Source organism: Myotis lucifugus, unplaced genomic scaffold (assembly GCF_000147115.1).
Source record: "Myotis lucifugus unplaced genomic scaffold, Myoluc2.0 scaffold_52, whole genome shotgun sequence".
Taxonomy (NCBI): Eukaryota; Metazoa; Chordata; class Mammalia; order Chiroptera; family Vespertilionidae; genus Myotis; species Myotis lucifugus.
Genome location: NW_005871100.1, coordinates 45,572 through 66,308, shown reverse-complemented (window position 1 = coordinate 66,308; position 20,737 = coordinate 45,572). Strand labels below are relative to the sequence as shown.

At 38.5% G+C, this 20,737-nt stretch overlaps 1 protein-coding gene across 1 annotated transcript in view; it reads right to left on the bottom strand.

Annotated features, from left to right (window-relative positions):
* The window catches only part of LOC102429580 (guanine nucleotide-binding protein G(i) subunit alpha-1), a 49,194-nt gene extending 29,432 nt beyond the window's left edge, over window positions 1-19,762 (bottom strand). Inside the window, exon 1 of the mRNA XM_014455849.2 lies at window positions 19,654-19,762. Coding sequence (XP_014311335.2) covers window positions 19,654-19,747 — 94 coding nt within the window. The 5' untranslated portion in view covers window positions 19,748-19,762. The remainder of the gene's footprint in view (window positions 1-19,653) is intronic.
* Between the last annotated feature and the right edge of the window lie 975 nt (window positions 19,763-20,737).

Below are 20,737 nucleotides of genomic sequence, written 5' to 3'. Positions count from 1 at the left end.
ATTTAAACTAAATTGCAATTACATCCAAATTACAAATGCATTTGAAGTCACTTCTATTTATCATAGTGCTACTATAGGATTAATAAAATCAAGGTCCTAATATTTAAGATAGAAGCAAAGAAAGTGAGAGTAAGGGCAAATATAAATTAAAAACAAGAGGCTTAATTATCCCTATTTAAAGGAAAAGATTCCCCTCCCCTCCTTTTTCTTAGAGCATTTATTTTAGAAACATTATAAGTACTTTCTCCTCTTTCAAATGTATGTATGTGTGTGTGTGTGAATATATATACACATACATATATGCCCATATATGTATAGATACTTATGAAAACTAAGTAGGCCTTTCTTAAAATCAGATTTACAATCCAGAATGTCTTTCTTTAGGACCTGGGAGCCATTTCTTTGAAATGTAAACATTAAGAGAGGAGATGTTGCCCCACCTTCCCGTTTACATGGGAAGGTAGGATCCTAATTTGGTGGGTACCTCCTCCAAGCTGCAAAACTGTCATAAAGTTATGAGAAGTTTGTTTCTCCTCTAGATAAGGCCAATTAACAGATCAAGTTAGGATGAACTATAAGGTGTGGCAAAAGGTGTTGTCAAGCCTCTTATTTAAGGACCTGTTACCGTTTATTTGGAAAACATGTATGCAATCGGTTGCATCACCTTGGCTATATAAGGGGATGAGATTCTTTTGTCTCGGAAATCTTTAGTGACTAAATGAGATGCACACCACACTCGGGGTCAATGCTTATTCAATGATAAAAGTGTTTTTTGTGAAAATAATTCTTGGGTTGGGAGATTTTGTTTCTAGTTCTAATTCCCTAACAGGGGTAAGAATCTAAATAAATAAATAAATAAATAAATAAATAAATAATTTAAGTATAAAAAGCTCTGAACTTATAGGTAAATGAATATACAGGGTGGGGCAAAAACAGGTTTATAGTTGTGAGTAGGTGAAACAGCTTATTCTTGTATTATTTATTATTGTATTTTCCATATAAGCAACTGTAAACCTACTTTTGCCCCATCCTGTATTAATTATTTACTAGTCAAAAATCATAGCAAAAGACATGAGAACAAATACACTTGAGTTTTAGACAAAGTAATGTATGGTTCCTTAAGGAAGGAGAACATTCTCCGCCTGAAATTATTTTCATAAATTCATTTAACTATCATTGGGAGCAAAATTCCTCATGTTTATAGGATCTACGTAAACTTTATAACAAAACATTTTTATAAATTTACATGTACATATTTGTAAGACATTTCTTACATTCTGGAATATAACAATAAGCTGATGCCTGTAAATATCAGAATCTGTATCGTCCAAATTCCCCACTCTCTCCAATCTTAATTTCTCATAAAACAGCTACCGACTGAGTCATTTATGCCTGAGATAGGTATCATGCTATCAGACAGAGCAAAAATAGATGCACACTCAAGGCTACTCTAGAAAGACAGGACAAAACAATGAACTGTGGGCCCTTTCCTGGCAGCCCAAAGAGACCACGCACATCAGCTAACTGAACTGAGAAATCAGTGTGTCTACAAGTAAAGTCTGCAGATTCACAAGGTGAGGGTGAGGAAGGATGAAGGACTGAATGCCACAAGCGTATTATCTACAAGTTTTCTGCAAGAATTATTAATTCATTGTTTTAATTTGTATAATGATAAATAATTTATGAAATTCAGAGTCACTTAAATGAATCTATATGGCTGAACAGAGCCATATAATTTCAGGGTCTGAAACTGAACAGAGCCATACAATTTCAGGCTCTATATTTGAATTTGTATTCATAGGTGCCTAAGACACAAAGTACTAGATATTGTACCTTGCTTAGGGCCCCATCCATCCACCACTCTATCTGGTTTGGGTGAGAATCACTAAACCCCTAACCACCAAGGAAGGGGCCATCTGTTTGTTTCTAGCTGGCCAATCAGAGTTTGTATGTCATAGAGACTAAAATTCTTCATGCTTATAGATGTTATATAAAGCAACATTTTTCATATTTTTATATATATATGTATAAAAATATATAAGACTTACAAAATAATCACTTTGGATACAGTGATTTCCCACCCCTACCCACCTCACCCAAAAAATGAGGCACCAATCAGGTACCTTCCCCGGCCTTTTGTGTGAAAGGTATCGAGAAAAATCCCAGCACTAAAAGGATGATGTATAATGTGGGCTGTAGAAGCCATTTTCCATTGTCACATCACAGAACACACCGTTTAAGGAAGGAGCCCAAACAGGGAAGCAGAACGAGAGGACCCTAGGATGAGAGCAGCCCGACCACACACCTGAACCGTCAGAGGAAGTCATACTTAGGGAAAGCATTACAGCTTACCACCCAGAACGGAACACTTTGGAGCGTTGGAGGGGGCACAAGCATACACCAGGACTGACTTGGGCAAAGCAGGAAATATATCTCACTCTTCATAACTGAAGACAGTGTCACCCTGATTTTCAAGCTATGAGAGCCAGTTGTAAGTTTGCTTTCTGTGACACAGATCCAAAAAGTTTGGACTAACCTTGTGCCAAGTAATATTACTTTAATTATCTTGAGCTAATGAGGGAAAAACAAAAGTTAATGATGCATTTGAGCCAAGTGATGGTCAAATGATAATCACTGTAGGCTTTACAAAAGAAAGTTACAGAAGTGTAGATAGAGAAAAAATGTGGAAAATTACTCATGACACTGTAAAAGAGATATGCTAAATCCAAAAAATCATATTGCAAATATAACTTATTGTAGTTAATGTATCACTATCATATTACATTAATTTTACTTTTAAATTTATATATTTATATATATATTTGTATATATTTACATATACATGGTGGCGCTAAAGTAGATTTACAGTTGTTTCTATGGAAAATAATACAATAATCAAGGAATACATTAATGAATAACAATACAAGAATAAACTGTTTCCCATACTCACAAGTGTAAATCTACTTTTGCCCCACCCTGTAAATGTATAAACTTGTTTTGTTTTATAGTTTACACAGATCCTATAAACATGAGGAATTTTTCTCCCAGTGACAGTTACATGCGTTTATGAAAATAACTTGGAGCCACACAAGCAGAGAATATTCCCCTTCACTAGGGAACCATATATTGCTTTGTCTAAGACTCAAGTTTATTCTCATGTCTTTTGTTCAGTTATTTATAATTTATGACCAAGTAAGTCATTAATATATATGCAAACTTTTTCAACTTTTCCTCTGCCAACTTACCATTTTCCCTGGGTCTCTCTCACGCTGCTGAACATGTGTGGGTAGAGGCACTGCCTTTTGTTCCCATCATCTTTTCAAGGATGTTTCAATAGAGAACAAACAGTCCTGGAAGACAATGTCTCCCCTCGCTCTGGAGCACAGGGCAGGTCTGTTTACTGTCCAGTATAGTAAAGATAATGTGTCCTCTGGGACAAAGGTCAGGCGGGCTCACTGCACATTATGAAAAAATACATTGGGGATCCCTAAGTTCAGGGTTCCTCTACTGCAACATTACCCACTGCTTGTATAGCCATTGCCTGGCTCTCTTTCTCTTGTCCTTCGGGAATTGGGCTTGGGAAATCACCATAATAAATGCTGATTTTCTAGCAACTGCAATTGTTGTAATAAAATCCCTTTTTTCTCTGAACCAGAAGTCTCTTGTCCTCTGCTAGCAACCATGAAACTGTTATAGGCTAACTTGTTAGCTTGTAACTAGGGTAAAGCCTCAGACACTGAACATGCTGTTCTGCCCAATTTATAATTAATTCCCAAATTTCTGGTGACTAAGGGCACTTCCAGCCATTGTCTCTATACCTGTACCCAATCTTTTTGTTGTTGTTAATCTTCACCCGAGGATATTTTTTCCATTGATTTTTAGAGAAGAGTGGAAAGGAGGGTGAAGGAGGAGGAAAGGGTAGAGGAAGAGAAGGAGGAAAAGAAGAGAGAGAGAGAGAGAGAGAGAGAGAGAGAGAGAGAGAGAGGAACATTCATATAAGAGACACATCAATTGGTCCCCTGCATGTGCCGACCGGGGTGGGGATCAAACCTGCAACCCAGGTACATACCCTTGACCTGGAATCAAACCTGCAATCCTTCGGTCTACCAGTTGACACTCTAACCACTAAGTAAAACCACCAGTGCTGTACCCAATCTTTTTATTTCTTCCCACAAATGTCCACTCAAATAGGTTTGTCCAATAAATCCAAAGAAAAAGAACAGTGGTTCTCAAAGTATGATCTAAGGACCAACTGTATCAGCAACACTTAAGAAATGTACATTATCAGGCCCCACCCAGAATTCACTGAGTAAGAGACGCTGGGAGTGGGCCCAGCAATCTGCACTTTAACAATCCCTCCAGGTGATTCTGATGCAAGCCAGAGAATGAGAACCACTGAGGTAGAAGAAAACTCAAATAATCATAGTCACTTAGCTGCTGATTAGCTATAAAAACAATATATTACTTTTATAAAATAAATTTCCTCTTCTCTCAAAAAAAGTGAGACAGGTAACATGGTTTTCCATTACTACAAATAGTTTATTAAAAGGCAGCTGGATTCTCATATCTACTTCCCCATTTAATATGGTGCAATATATTACTTTGGCTAAAGTATATAAAGAAAATCCATTTTCATATAATTATGTAGTTAGGATAAGAAGAACCATATCATTAGCATTTACAGATAACTGTGGATAGCCTACACCAAAATTTGAATAGGAGAGATTAAAGTTTGGTTATAATGCATTTCTATGAAGTTTTCATACTTTGACATTTTAAAATCCATTGGTCTATTCTACTTGGAATGGATCTTGGACCCATGTATGATATGGAAATTAGTTTTCTGAGTCATGCAGAATTGAATGTTGATGTAATTTCAATATACCAAAACAAACAAACAAACAAAAACAAAAAAAAACCCCCACCTTTTAATATTACCCATAATTTCACCAGGAAAGAAAGGCCTTAGGTCTTGAGAGATGTCAAGCTCCCAGTGGTAGGGACAAGTTTTTTAAACTTTCCTTTATTTATTCAATTTTTGTGTGCAAAAGCTCACATTTTATTATTGGCAACAAATACTGTTAGCTGTTTTCCTTGACGTGACAGACTAACTCTGCCAAATTCACAAGTTCAACTAACCATAATGTATCTATCAGTCATTCTTTCAAGTAAATATGGTATTCCAGGAAAAGGGCAACCAGCTCAATTCACAACGCAATCACACACAGCTTTGTCTCAGATTAAGCAGCGTACTTCGACATACAGAGGTACTTCGGATGTGCTTCTCATTTGGTCACATGGAATATTAAAGAGTTGTGTACTTAATGATCCAGATTTAATGAAAATAATGACTTTTAGAACTTCATCATTTTTTTTTAATCACAAGTGCATAGGAGCAAAGAATACCATGAGTACTAGAACAACTGGGTGCTACTGACTTGACCCAGTATGACTTTGGTACCATTAGAGGGAATAACAACAGGACAGAAAAGCCAAACATCTTTCTATTATGAACATGGTCTCAGGGCCTCCAGGGTCTATGGGTCACACCCAGAACAACTGATGTCACATCTTTCTCACCCACTGGACTATAAGCTATGAGAGAAGAGAGCCCTTGATTTTTATCACCATGATTTCCCCAAAGCTTACTCCTGGCACCTAGCAGGAGAGCGAGCAATAAACATTTATTCACTGGCTGGAAGACAGAAAGGGAGGAAGGGAGGAACAGAGGGTCATGAAGAAAGTAAAAGAAAATGTAAGTGAATATTTATATGAACTGTTAGAAGACCATGAGAAATAAGAAAAAGTGTGGTGAAATCTTGTGACTGCCCATAAAACTGGTTCTCTCCTTCTATCGTAATACGAGCAGTGCCGGGGAACATGGGAACTAGTGACTATATTCCTTATCCTCCCTTGCTGCTAAGTGTAAGGCACATCACCGCATTTCTCATCAAGCCGCGTGTGTGTAAAAAGGAAAAGCGGCCTTGGATTCTCTCTCTCCTGATCTTCGTGTGAACTGGAAAACAGGTGTGCCTACGGTCCTGTCCCAACAGCGCCCGGGGGCGGGGGGGGCACTGAGAAGGCAGAACGCCCCCCCCGAGGCACAGCACCCAGTGCTATTTCGCCGGAGATGTGTTACACGGGAGAAATAAGCAGCCGTCTTCTTTAGGCCACGGTCAGCTTCGGTTTCTTTGACACAGAGCTTGGCTTTATGCTGACATTTTTAAATGTCGTCTAGGTTTAAACATACAAATATATAAATATATAGATATATAAAGAAAACAAACAAAAACCACCAAAACCTACATATGTTTTTTTAAAATCACCATAAATAAAGTGGAAAGGCAAACTACAGAAGAGGGAAAAATATTAGTAATTAATGAGTATCAAAGTGTAGATTTCCTTAACTCATCATGAATTAACATTAATTGACAAGAAAAATACCAATATTCTAAACGGCAAGACACAAAGGTAATTTATAGCGAAAAGGTAAACATATGTAGTATTTTTAAACTGCGTATATAAATACAGTTGTTGCTCCGTATCCACGGAGGATTGGTTCCGGGACCCCACCTCAGACACCAAAATCCGAGGATGCTCAAGCCTCCTATATAAAATGGCACAGTATTTCCATCTGGCCTATATTTGCACACAGCTGCAGGAGGCTGTGCCTGCACATCCCTTCACTCACATGGATTCAGCACAGTGCTCAGGGCATACATGGCAAATTCAAGTGTTGCTCTCTAGAACTTTCTGGAATTTCTTTTTTTAATTTTCAAATATATGATCCAGAGTTGGCTGAATTCATGAATGTGAAACCTGCAGATATTAAGGACTATATACATATATGCAAAAAAAGGAAATATGAAATATATTGGGGGAAAATGTTTATATCTGAGTAATGCCATTTTATTCCACAAACATTTCTGTAATTTCCAACTTTTAAAACTCTACATAAGTTTTATTCAAAATTATACAATTTATTTAGAAACCTTTGGTCAGATCTCTCCCATGATTAAAGTTAAATAACATCATCTTCTTTACTCTTGTTTGCTTCAACACATGTTCCCATCTCATTACTCATGCACATAAAGGTCATATTCTACTCACAGCAAATTTCTTTTACTTTCCAAAATCTCATGATCATTCTTGCCTAATTCCTTCTCCTTAGTTTCTCCCAAGTGGAGCCCGTTACTAACATGGGCACTAAAAAGGATCATGGCATGTTTAGGCAGGAGAGCTTGTGGGGTTCAGCTTTCCTAACCAAGGCACCTCCAGTTTTCAGTACAGAAACTGATTTGAAAAACACTGGGTCTGCTACTTGGCCCAATACAGCAGGTGGGACAACCACCAATGTCATAAGCTTACAGAGACCTGGGTAGTAAGAGATTCCGAGGTCTGCACTTCGAAGCAGCTCACGCAGGCTGGCTCTAAGCAAGTCATGAGTTGTAGAACCACAGACATCAACTGTGATGCCAGGAGCACCCCGGTGAGAGCCATCACCCCTGGACCTGAGGAGTCAGGACACACACATCAAATCTAAGGCTCTAGACCAGGGGTGGGCAAACTTTTTGACTCGAGGGCCACAATGGGTTCTTAAACTGGACCGGAGGGCCGGAACAAAAGCATGGATGGAGTGTTTGTGTGAACTAATATAAATTCAAAGTAAACATCATTACATAAAAGGGTACGGTCTTTTTTTTTTTTTTTAGTTTTATTCATTTCAAACGGGCCGGATCCAGCCCACCGGCGGCACATCAAATCTAAGGCTCTGGACTTTGTCATGGCTACAATGAGTTCAAGTAAGTCATTCTTCCCTCCCTTCTTCTCTCCCCCTGTCTACTGCACCAATTAGGGAGAACAGCAGTAGGAAAGGATGGCAAATGAAACATATTTCTCTGAATACTACATAAATGGACTGTTTACATGGTGATGCTGGACGAAGTCTTTAGCAATATTTTTTTTAGAACATTTTGTAATTTTCCCTACTCAGCAGGTAGGGGCTCAGTGGGAGGTAGGTTAATTTTAGGCTAAGCTAAAATAAAAAGTGTGAATTAACTCGTAATCCTCATGGTTAATACATAAGCAATGGTTTATCAGCATATCTTGAAAGAGACATGGATATTATACTTTCCCTATCAGGCATCCCAAATTTTACTTACTATTTCCATCGCCTGCTCTGAGGAATTATTAAACCAGACTTGGATGACTGTGTTTCAGATGTGATGTCAGCTAATGTTACTGTCTCACCACTTTCAATATTTCCCTTCAGTAAGTAATCCAATGCACATACAGGAAATCTCACTTTAACATCAACAACTGGTTCTGTGACTTTAAATGAAAGGACGTATAATGAAACCAATTTGACCACTGGCTGATCGATATATATAAACAAGAGTTAAGTTCCTCTGGCATCTCATCAATGTCATAACAAATGACTCTGAAGGGAATGACGCTATTTGAGGACCTGCTGTACTACCACCTCCTTTGTCTACTTTCACCAATTCGTATTAAATCAATTCTGTGTGATGCCTTGCTTTTGGCATGCACACACGTACCTTAAAGTTGTAATTAGGATTCTGGTTCAGGCAACAGAAGTGATTTAAACAAGAGAGAATAAATGCCATCTCTCTCACACAGCAGTCCAAGTGTGAGCAGTTCAGGGCTCAGGGTCAGCGTGATAACAACAGACCCGTTTCCCAAGCCCCTTTTACCTTGTTGCTCTGCCATCTTCATGACATGGCTTCCAACTCCGGTGTAGATATCTATTCATGATCCCACCTGTATGTGAACCTTGCAGTCAGTGGGAAAAGGAATAAGTCGGGAAGTGGAGGAATGTGCCTTCCCTTCAAGGGTACACCCCAAAAGTTGTAACCATCATTTCCACTCATATCCCCATGACCAGAATCTAGGCTCCTGGCCTCACTTGGCTACCAGTAAAGCTCGGAAATACAGTCACCAGCTGTGTGGCTACGTGTCCAGAAAATAGATGTCAAGGGACACTGGACACTGGGCTATAACCAGAAGTCTCTGCCTATTCTTTTCTTTCCCTTGCTGTCAATTCCACCTTTAAGTTTAAACATTTTTTAAATAAAATATTATGCCAGTCAACAGAGACAAAATAAGAGTTGGCTTTGTGTTTTGTTATTTCCTTCCTTCCTTCCTTCCTTCCTTCCTTCCTTCCTTCCTTCCTTCCTTCCTTCCTTCCTTCCCTCCCTCCCTCCCTCCCTCCCTCCCTCCCTCCCTCCCTCCCTCCCCAAAACTAAGTTGGATGCCTTGGAAAAACTCAATAAAGCAATCTGCTAAAAAAGGCTATGGAATTAGGTAAGTGTGAGACATTGTTTAGAGAGAGGGAAATTTTTTAACATTTGGAAGACTCCATTCATAATTCATTTACAGGTTTCTTTAAATTCTCTCTTGAAAAAAAGAGAAACTGTAAACAAGGGGCCCATTTTGAACATGCAAAAAAGGCAACTATGAACTAGTGAATCAAACTTAAAAAATAAAAGGCCATAATCCTATATCAAAAAATTGCTGCATAAAAGTATACTTATATGTGACAGATAAATTCTGATCCCATCAGTAGAAAGGAAACTTCCCCCTCCACATGAGCATCTTCAAAACATATTCAATCTCCCAATTTTTATACTCCTTCCAAAACTATTTTCCAAAATGCTTAAATGTGTTAACTCTTTATTGCAAACCTTTCAGCATGGCCTTCCAAGGATTCTAGGATTTGGACCCAAATGCCTTTTGTCTCAACTCTTTTACATACCTGCAACCACTCTCTAGCCACATAAGTCTTCAAACCCATACAGCCAGAATTCCGGCATTTTTGTGTCAACAATTATGTTAGGCAATCAGGTCAAAGTTAAGTGCGGCATGGGTCCTGATTCTGGGAAGCAGTAGCCAAAAATATGAGGAGACAGTGAAGGAAATGAACAATCACAGCATTTTTTTTCTTTCATACAAAAAATATGTATGAAGTAGCCACTGTATGGAAAGTACAACACTACACATTGAGGACGGGTGAATGGGAGTAAGAGCTGTGCTTCCTGGTCTCACGAGGGGGAGGAATAGGTGGCAGGAAACACGTCAGATTGGGTGGTAAGAAAGTAATGAATACATGCAACACCTGCTACTACTGTATCTTAAAAAAAATGTTCAAAAACTACAGCCCTGTTATACTTTCAATTGGTCCACTAACTAACGTCTGAAATCCCTCTTGAAATCCCTCTTGAATCACTCTTCTAGGAAGGACACGGATCAATGGGATTATGTCCAGAAAGGTGGCATCGAGGACTATTAACTAAGGCTGAGGAAGGGAGGAATGTTAATGAAAGAAAAGACTAAGAGAAAAAAGGATGTCTAATAAGTAGCTGAAGAGCCCTAGCTGAAGAGCCCTCACATGGGAAGAAGGGTTATCCTGTGTGACACTCAAGGTTGAATTAAGATCAATAACAATTACACAGAAGCAAATGTGGCTCAAGTGAGAGGAAAAATCTGTTAATAATATGATGCCAATATCTATAAAACATTATCATCTGTCAATAGGATGTTATTCCCCCAGTCCTCAATTGTAGCAGGCATATAGTTTCGCTAGATGTCATTTTACAACATATATTAGTTAAAAAGAAATGGGGCAAATCCCCATGTCCCATAGTTAACAATATTTTACATACAATTAACATTTTGTTAAGATTAGGTCTCAGGTGTTCTGACAAATAATAAATGGCGGGGGGGAGGGGTTGGAGGAGGGGAGGGAAAAAAGGAAGGGAGAAAGGAAATGGAGCAATTACAGAACTCTGGATTATGCTACTAAAAATCATTAACTTATTTGTACTATTCTGATGCATGCAGTTGTGTTAAACAATTATATAAAAACAAACTACATTGAATTCATACATTCTGCCCATAGGCAGTTTCTGCACAGGGTCAGAGTCCCATGGAGATCAATGCAAGACAGGCCTTCACTGTTTTTCTCATCAGCTCTGTTCATCAAAGAAGAGTGAGTCCAAAAATGATAAATAATGGGGCAGCTTTATCTAATACAGAAGTCCAAAGAGTTTATACCTAGCGGATAGGTGGTGTTATGAGACAGTAATATATTTCTACTACTTTAGTGGGATTCTAGTACCAGCAAAATATTCCCTCAGAAGAAACTGATAGCCTGTAGGTCTTTAGACTTACAAAAGTTAAATGCTCCTCAGCCATTTTAGACTTCATAACAGAGCAAAGAGAGTGACTGCTGTGGCAGGTGAATGGAAAAAGCCATCCCCAGTGCCAGATACAGGACGTGGTATCTTCCTAACACTGTCATCTCTCAAGTCATGATTCTTGCTCCCTATTTTAAATCCAGGACTATTTTTAAAGAGAAAAAATGTTATTTTTAAATTCTGACAAATAGTGAAAATAAAAATTTTAAAAATCAGGCAAAGAACTATGAAAAGAAGATAATGAGAAAACTATTATTTAAAATATTTAAAATAGGTAAGATGAAACCAACAAACTACAGATAAGATAGAACAGCAAGAATAAAGAAACAAAAATAGAGCACAAGAACTGGCAATAGAGGAGATATACAACCCTGTAAACATTAAAAAAAAAAAAGTAAATATCACTATTTTTTTAAAAAAATAAAATTGTTTCAGCCAAACCAGTATGGTAAATTGTAAGAATGGTGTGGGGGTGTGAGTGCACTGGAATACTGCTACTGAGAGTAGAACTGTTCCAGCCTCTCAGAGGGCAACAGAAAATATACTTCAAAAGTCTTGAACAATACTTTAAATCCAAAAGCTATGATTTTTAAAGATATCTGTCCTGAAACTTTTATGCATTTAACAATACAAAAACAAATTATGATATTGCCATATGAATGTACTTTAAATGAACATTAAAACTGTGATGGCTCTGTATGAATTTACATAGAAAATGCACAGCATACATTATGTGAAAAAAAAAGCAGGCTAGAAAAGCGTATGGACAGATTACGTATGAATATACACATATACAATCAACCAGTATCTGGAAGGATATACACCAAATTGTTACTATTCCGTGCAGTTAGGATTATGAGTGTTTTTAATTTTCAAATTATATATGTTTTTGGTAAATTATTTTTATAACTAGAGGCCCGATGCATGAAGATTCGTGCAAGAATGGGCCTTCCTTCCCCTGGCTTCCAGCACCACCTTCGCTCCAGCCGGAGCCTCCTTTCTGCCTTCGCTCTGGCTTGGAGATGCCTTTCTGCCTTCTCATGCTGCCCAGAGGCCCTGAGCAGCTGGGGTGGTGCTAATGCCTGCGTCCTGCACCCCCCCTCCGCACCTCTGTATGCAAATTAACCTGCCATCTTTGTTGGGTTAATTGGCATGCTCATTCCTGATTGGTTGGTGGGCATCGTGAAGGTACAGTCAATTTGCATCTTTCTCTTCCATTTATTTTTATAATAATCAAATATTGTATAATAAAAATAATCTTACAATGGAAACCAAGTAAATAAAATGTTAAGTGGGCAAGTGCAAAAAGAGATCAGCTATGATGATTAAAAAATAAGAAAGATTTAAAAGAGGAAAAAGCTAAAATAATTGCAAAAAATCATTAAAATAAAACGTAAACATATTTAAGAATGCTGTAAAAGACAAATTAGAAAATAAATAAAATATTTTAAAAAGAAAAAATTAGCAAATTAGATATCCACATGCAAAAGAAAGACGTTGGACCCTTACCTTATACCATATATAGAAATTAACTCAAAATGCATCAAAGGCCTGAACATAAGGGATAAAGCTATGAAACCCTCAGAAGAAAACACAGGGGGGAAGCACTTAGCGGCAGGCTGCAGCCTAGCTGGAGGCTACGTGTCCATGCTCCTAGCCAGGGAACGGATTAACCGCTGAACTATAGTGCAATCGACTTGGAAAACCAAGTGAAGTGTAGCTGCTTGGAAATATTATATCTGGGGAGCACTGAAGAAGCCACGGGAGGCTGGTGAGTGGAGCGGAGTAGAGGAAAGGGAGAACACCCCTGGAGCAGGTGAGGCCGCTTAGAGGCCTGCGGGATATCACAGTCCAAAGCTCTCCCCCTCTGGGAGTGTGGGTCCTCAACCCCACGCAGGGATCCCAAACCCAGAGCAGCAGAGACAGGAAGAAGAGCCAGGTGGCATCGGGCAGAGAGAACCAGTGGGATTCTGTCTGCCTGGGAAGTTCATTTTGGTCTCCAACTGCTGGAGAGGCTGTGCTGCTGTGTTTGGGTCCAGCGGAGGAGTCTGCGGGCTGCACCCAGCAGTGACTTTGAGGGACCCTCTATTTTCTTGAAAGATACTGTGCAGAGCCCCAGTCAGTGACTAAACTGTTTGGCTTGAGGAAAGAGGAAAGGCTGCACCTACACTGAGTGCAGTGTTGGAACTCCTCTCCCACCTGGGTAGCTGCCTGGCCTGCCTCTTCCTGCAGGGTTGGCAGCTTGAAGAGTGGCGCAGGTCTGGGACTTCTGGCTCCCAATGCGGAGTTCGGAGCTCCAGTGGAGCTGGGAATTTTGGCCCCCACTTTGCCGAGACCCCCTGCACGGAGAGATCAGAGTCCTGTGCAGGGCTGACTTTCTACCCCTTCCTGCTTGGTTTGGTGGCACAAGACACTGATGCCATGCACAGCTGGCATTTTTAACTGAATCCCCAAGGAGGCCTCTTTTGGGGAAACACAAGCAGGCGAGTGCTGAGCTCTGTGACTGCACTGTGGGGAGGCTAATCTGAGCTTCCTGTGAATTGCGCCAGGCAGCCCCAGGCAGGAGGAGTAGAGCCCCTTCCCCTCTCCTGAAGGCTGCAGGCACCCCCACTCCTCTAACAAGAGACCGTTTGGATCATTCTTGTAAAGTCCCAGATTACCCTGCTGGGTGCAGTTCTGTGGAGGATGATAGAGCAGCTCAGAGCGGGACATTCAAAGTGTGAGGCCCTCAGAGGCTATTGTCTGGGACTGGGAAGAAGTACTTAGCCACCTGCTGCAAGCAACATCCTCAACTGGAGACTTTTGCTCTATCCTCCTGAGCCCAGGGCGACTGAACCTGCTCCAGCAGAGGAGACTGCGAGCTGTACCCAACCTGAACCTGCAGCAAGCCCCCATAAAGGGAGACAAAGAAACAGGCCCCAATGATAGAACTGGAGGAATCTCCATAAAAAGAGCAACATGAAATGGAGAAAGGCAATTTATCAGATAGAGTTCAAAGTAATGGTTATAAGGATGCTCAAGGAACTTAGTGAAAACAGCAGCAGCATGAAGGATATAGAAACCATGAAAAAAAATCAGTCCGAAATGAAGAATGCTATATCTGAAGAACAGAATACACTGGAAGGAATAGCCCATAGGCCTGACAAAGCAAAGGATTGAATCAGTAAATTGGAAGACAAGATAGAAAAAAAAAATCACTCAGAGCAGCAAAAAGAAAATCATAACTAAAAAGCAGGAGGACTGTTTAAGGGGACTCTGGGACATGAATCATAACAACATTGGCATCATAGGGGTACCAAAAAGAGAAGAAAGTGAGCAAGGGATAGAGAACCTGTTTCAAGAAATAATGACAGAAAACTCCCTAGCCTGGTGAAGGAAAATGTCACATGAGTTCAGGAAGCACAGAAAGTTCCACACAAAGACACATTATAATTATGCCCTAACCGGTTTGGCTCAGTAGATAGAGCGTCGGCCTGCGGACTGAAGGGTCCCAGGTTCGATTCTGGCCAAGGGCATGTACCTTGGTTGCGGGCACATCCCCAGTGGGAGGTGTTCAGGAGGCAGTTGATCGATGTTTCTCTGGCATCGATGTTTCTAACTCTCTATCCCTCTTCCTTCCTCTCTGTGAAAAAGCAATAAAATATATATATATATAAAAAAGACACATCATAATTAAAATGGCCAAGATTAAAGACAAAGAGAGAATCTTAAAGGCAGCAAGAGAGAAACAGTCAGTTATCTGCAAGGAAGTTCCCATATGGCTGTCAGCTGATTTCTCAACAGAAAGACTTGATGCCAGAAAGGATTGGCATGAAGTATTCAAAGTACAGAAAAGCAAGAACCTGCATCCAAAACCGCTCTATTGTGCAAGGGTTTCATGTCATAGCAAAGGCAAAATAAAGAGCTTCCCAGACAAAAGAAGACTAAAGGAGTTCATTACCATCAAACCAGCATTTCAAGAAATGCTAAAGGGATTGCTTTAAGAAGAAAAAGGGAGAGAGGAAGGAACATAAGCATAAAGAAAAAAAGGCAGTAAACAAGTACCTATCAATAATCATCTTAAATGTAAATGGATTAAATGCTCCAATCAAAAGTCATAGGCTAGACAAATGGATAAGAAAATATGACCTATATATATGCTGTCTATCAGAGATGCACCTCAGAACAAAATATACAACAGGCTGAGAGTGAAGGAATGGAAAGAAAATCTTCCATGCAAGTGGAAACTAAAAACAAGCTGGGATAGCAATACTTATATCTGACAAAAAAGACTTCAAAATAAAGGCCATAACAGACAAAGAAGGTCACTACAGAGGAATTGATCCAACAAGAGCATATAACCCTTATAAACATATGCACCCAACATAGGAGCACCCAAATACATTTAAAAAACTTGTGGTGGACTTTAAGGGAGATATTGACAGCAATACAGTCACAGTAGGGGACTTTAACATCCCACTATCATCAATGGATAGATCTTCCAGACAAAAAAATTAACAAGGAAATAGCAACCTTAAATGACACACTAGACCAGATGGATTTAACTGGTATTTACAGAAGATTTCACCCCAAAGCAGCAGAATATACATTCTTCTCAAGTGCGCATGGAACATTCTCAAAGACAGACCACATGTTAGGACACAAAATAAGTCTTAACAAATTCAAGATGATTGAAATTATATCACACATCTTTTCAGATCACAATGACATGAAACTAAAAATCAAACATGACAAAAAAGCTCAAAAATATTCAAACACATGGAAGCTAAAGAGCATGTTATTAAACAATAAATTGGTTACCAAGGAAATCAAGGAAGAAATCAAAAGTTACCCAGAAACAAATGAAAATGAACACACAACCCAAAATTTATGGGACACAGGGGAAGCAGTCCTAAGAGGGAAGTTCATAGCATTACAGACCTACTTCAAGAAGCAAGAATAGCCCTAACCAGTTTTGCTCAGTGGATAGAGCGACGGCCTGTGGACTGAAGGGTCCCAGGATGGATTCCGGTCAAGAGCATGTACCTTGGTTGTGGGCACATCCCCAGTAGGGGGTGTGCAGGAGGCAGCTGATTGATGTTTCTCTCTCATCGATGTTTCTAACTCTCTATCCCTTCCCCCTCCTCTCTGTAAAAAAATCAATAAAATATATTTTTTTAAAAAGAAGCAAGAATAATCTCTAGTAAACAATCTAACCCTACAACCACAAGAATTAGAAAGAGTACAAGAAAAGTCCAGAGTAAGCAGAAGGAAGAAAATAATAAATATCAGAGTGGAAATAAATGACATAGAGCCTAAAAAAACAATACAAAAGATCAATGAGACCAAGAGTTGGTTCTTTGAAAAGATGAACAGGATTGACGAATCTTCAGCTACACTCACCAAGAAACAAAGAGAAAGGACCAATATAAATAAAATCAGAAATGAAAGAGGCAAAGTAATAACTGATGTCACATAAATGCAAAGGATTATAAGAAAATACTATGAACAACTATATGCCAACAAATTGGACAACCTGGGAAAAATAGACAAATTCCTAGAAATATATAATCTTCCAAAAGTGAATCAGGAAGAAGCAAAACACCTTTATAGACCAAGAAAAATGAATGAAATAGCAGCAGTAATAAAAAACACGTCCAGCAAACAAAAGTCATGGACCAATGGCTTCACAGGAGAATTTTACCGAACATTCAAGGAAGAACTAACACCTATCCTCCTTAAACTATTCCAAAAAATTCAAGAGAAGGGAAGATTCCAAGCTCTTTGTACGAGATCAGCATTATCCTAATACCAAAACCAGATAATGACACAATAAAGAAAGTTATAGGCCATTCCCCCTGATGAACATAGATGTTAAAATCCTAAAGAAGATATTAGCAAACAGGATCCAGCAACATATTTTTTAAATGATACACAATGATCAAGTGGGATTTATTCCGGGGATGCAAGGTTGGTAAAATATTTGTAAATCAATAAATGTGATCCATCACATAAACAAAAGATAAAAATCACATGATCATATGGATAGATGAAGAAAGCATTCAATCTATCACCCATTTATGATAAAAACTCTCAGCGAAGTGGGAATAGAATGATCATACCTCAACATAATAAAGGCCGTATATGAAATACCTACAGCCAACATCATGCCTAATGGTGTTTCCCTTAAGATCAGGCACAAGACAGGGATGTCCCGCTTTCAGCACTCTTAGTCAACCTAGTACTAGAGTCCTAGCCACAGCAATCAGACAAAAAGAAGAAATAAAAGGCATCCAAATTGGAAAGAAGTAAAACCGTCATTACTTGTAAATGACATGATACTTTAGAGAGAGAAACCTACAAGACTCCACCAAAAATTTTACTAGATCTAATAAATGAATTCCACAAAGCTGCAGGATACAAAATCAATATCCAGAAATCAATGGCATTTTCTATACCAATGATGAACTATCAGAAAGAGAAACTAAGAAAACAACCCCATTTACTAATGCAACAAAAACAAAACAAGGTACCTAGGAATCAATTTAACTAAGGAGATAAAAGACCTGGACTCAGAAAACAATTGGACATTGAAAAAAGAAATGAAGGAGCATATACCGTGTTCATTGATAGGGAAGAATTAACATTATTAAAATGCCCATATTACCAAAAGCAATCTATAGATTCAACAAAATTCCTATTAAAATACCAATGGTATATTTCACAGATCTAGAACAAATACTCCAAAACTTTATATGGAACCAAACAAACACCCCAAATAGCCTCAACAATCTTGAGAAAAAAAGAACAAAGTTGAAGGGATCACAATACCGAATATCAAATTATATTTCAAGGCCATTATAATCAAAACAGCCTGGTATTGCATAAGAACAGGGATATAGACCAATGGAACAGAACAGAGAGCCCAGAATACAACCCACACTTTTATGGACCATCAGTATTTGACAAAGGAGGAAGAGCATATAATGGAGTACAGATAGTCCCTTCAATAAATGGTGCTGGGAAAATTGAACAGATGTACATGCAAAAAGAAAATGAAACTAGATCATCAATGTACACCATACATGACAATAAACTCAAAATAGATAAAAGATTTAAATGTAAGTCATGAAATCATAAAAATTCTGCAAGAAAACATAAGCAGGAAAATCTCCAACATCTCTCGCAGAAATATTTTTGCCTATACGTCTCTAAGAGCAAGGGAAACTCAGGAAAAGATAAACAAATGGGACTACAGCAAGCTAAAAAGCTGCAGCACAGCAAAAGAAACTATCCTCAAAATGAAAAGAGAACCCACTGTATGGGAGAAGATACTTGCCAATGATATATCCAATAAGGAGTTAATTTCAAAATTATATAAAGAACTTATACAACTCAATCTCAGGAAGACAAACAATCCTATTAAAAATTGGCAAAGGAATTGAATAGACACTTCTTCAAAGAGGACATACAGATGGCCAATAGACATGAAAAAATACTCAAGGTCACTAATCAGAGAAACACAAATTAAAACTATTTTGAGGTATCACTTCATACCTGTCAGAATGGCTACTATTAAAAAAAAACAAGTGCTAGTGAGGATGTGAAGAAAAGGAAACCCTAGTGCACTGCTGGTGGGAATGCAGACTGGTGCAGCTACCACTGTGGAAATAGTATGGAGTTTCCTCAAAAATTAAAAATGGACCTGCCTTTTGACCCAGCAATATCACTTCTGAGACTATATCCCAAGAATCCTGAAACACCAATCAGAAAGAATATATGCACCCCTATGTTCATAGCAGAGTTATTTACAATATCCAAGATCTGGAGACAGCCCAAGTGCCCATCAGCAGATGAGTGGATAACAAAGCTGTGGTACAGTTATAGCATGGAATACTACATGGCTGGAAAAAAGGAGCTCTTACCCTTTGCACCATCCTGGATGGACCTGGAGATTGTTATGCTAAGTGAAATACAAAGACAAATACCATATGATCTCACTAATATGTGGAATCTAAAAAGAAAATAAGCTGACCAACAAACGGAACCAGAAGCCTAGAACCAAGGCACAGACTGATGGGTGCTGGCAGGGAGCAGGGTGGGGATGACTAGATAAAGAAGGTGAAGGGAATAGGTGAAGAACATATATGCATCTCCCATGGACACAGACCATAGTGTGGTGAAGGCCAAGGGAGGGGTGGGTGGAGGTCGGCAAAGGGGGAGGAAATAGGAGACACCTGCAATACTGTCAACATTTTAAAAAATTTAATTAAAAAGAGAAAAGCTTTGTGGCATTGGACTTGGCAATGATTTCTTGTATATGACACTAAAAGCAGAAGCAACAACAAAAAAAAGCTTCATTGGACTTCATCAAAATTTAAAATTTGTGTATCAAAAGACATGAAAAAGGAAATGAAAGACAAGCCACAGAATGGAGAAATATTTTATAATTATGTACCTGATAAGACATTAATATCCAGACTATATGTAGAGTCCCTACAATAACAGACAAATAACCCAATTAAAATTGGACAAAGGACTTGAATAGACATTTCTCAAAAGAATATATACAAATGACCAATAAGCACCTGAAAACATGTTGAACATCAGTAATTATTAGTGAAATGCAAATCAAAACTTCCATGAGTTACCACCTCTCACCCTTTATGAACACACACACACACACACACACACACACACACACATTAACAATTGTTGGGAAAGGTGTGGAAAAATTGATACCCTGTGTACTGTTATAGGAATGTGAAATGGTACAGCCACTATGGAAAACAGTACAGCAGTTTAAAATGTTAAAAAATAGAATTTTTTATTCTAAAAAATTAAATTAAAAAATAGAATTACTATATGATCCAGCAATTCCACTTCTGGGTATATACCCAAAGGGTTCATTTCAAAAATATATTTTGTGGAACGTGCAAACAGCTGACCAAAGGAACTGAAAATAAAGTCTCAAAGAGATATTTATACACCCATGTTCAAAGCAGCATTATTAACAGTAGCCAAAAGAGGGAAACAACTGAAAGGTGTATCAATGGGTGAATGGATAAACCAACTGTGGTATATACATACAATGGAGTATTATTTAGCTTTAAAAAGCAAGGAAATTCTGATACATGCAATAATATGAATGAATCTTGAAGACGAACTAATGAACAAAATGGAACCAGAAGCACGCTAAGCAAAATAAGCCAGACCCAAAGGACAAATATTGCATCATTCCACTTATATGGGGTATACAGAATAGTCAAGTGCATACAGACAGAAAGTAGAATGGTGTTTGCAGGGGCTGGAAATAAGGAGTTATTGTTTAATGGTACAGAGTTACAGTTTGGGAGGATATGAAAGTACCAATGATAGATAGTGGTGACGGTAGAACAACAATGTGAATGTACTTAATGCCACTGAATCATATACTTAAAATTGGTTAAAATGGTGAATTCTATGTTATGTATATTTTACCACCAGTCAAAGGGAATGACACTGTTCAAATGGTAAAGAAACTGTTATGGAGATATTTTACA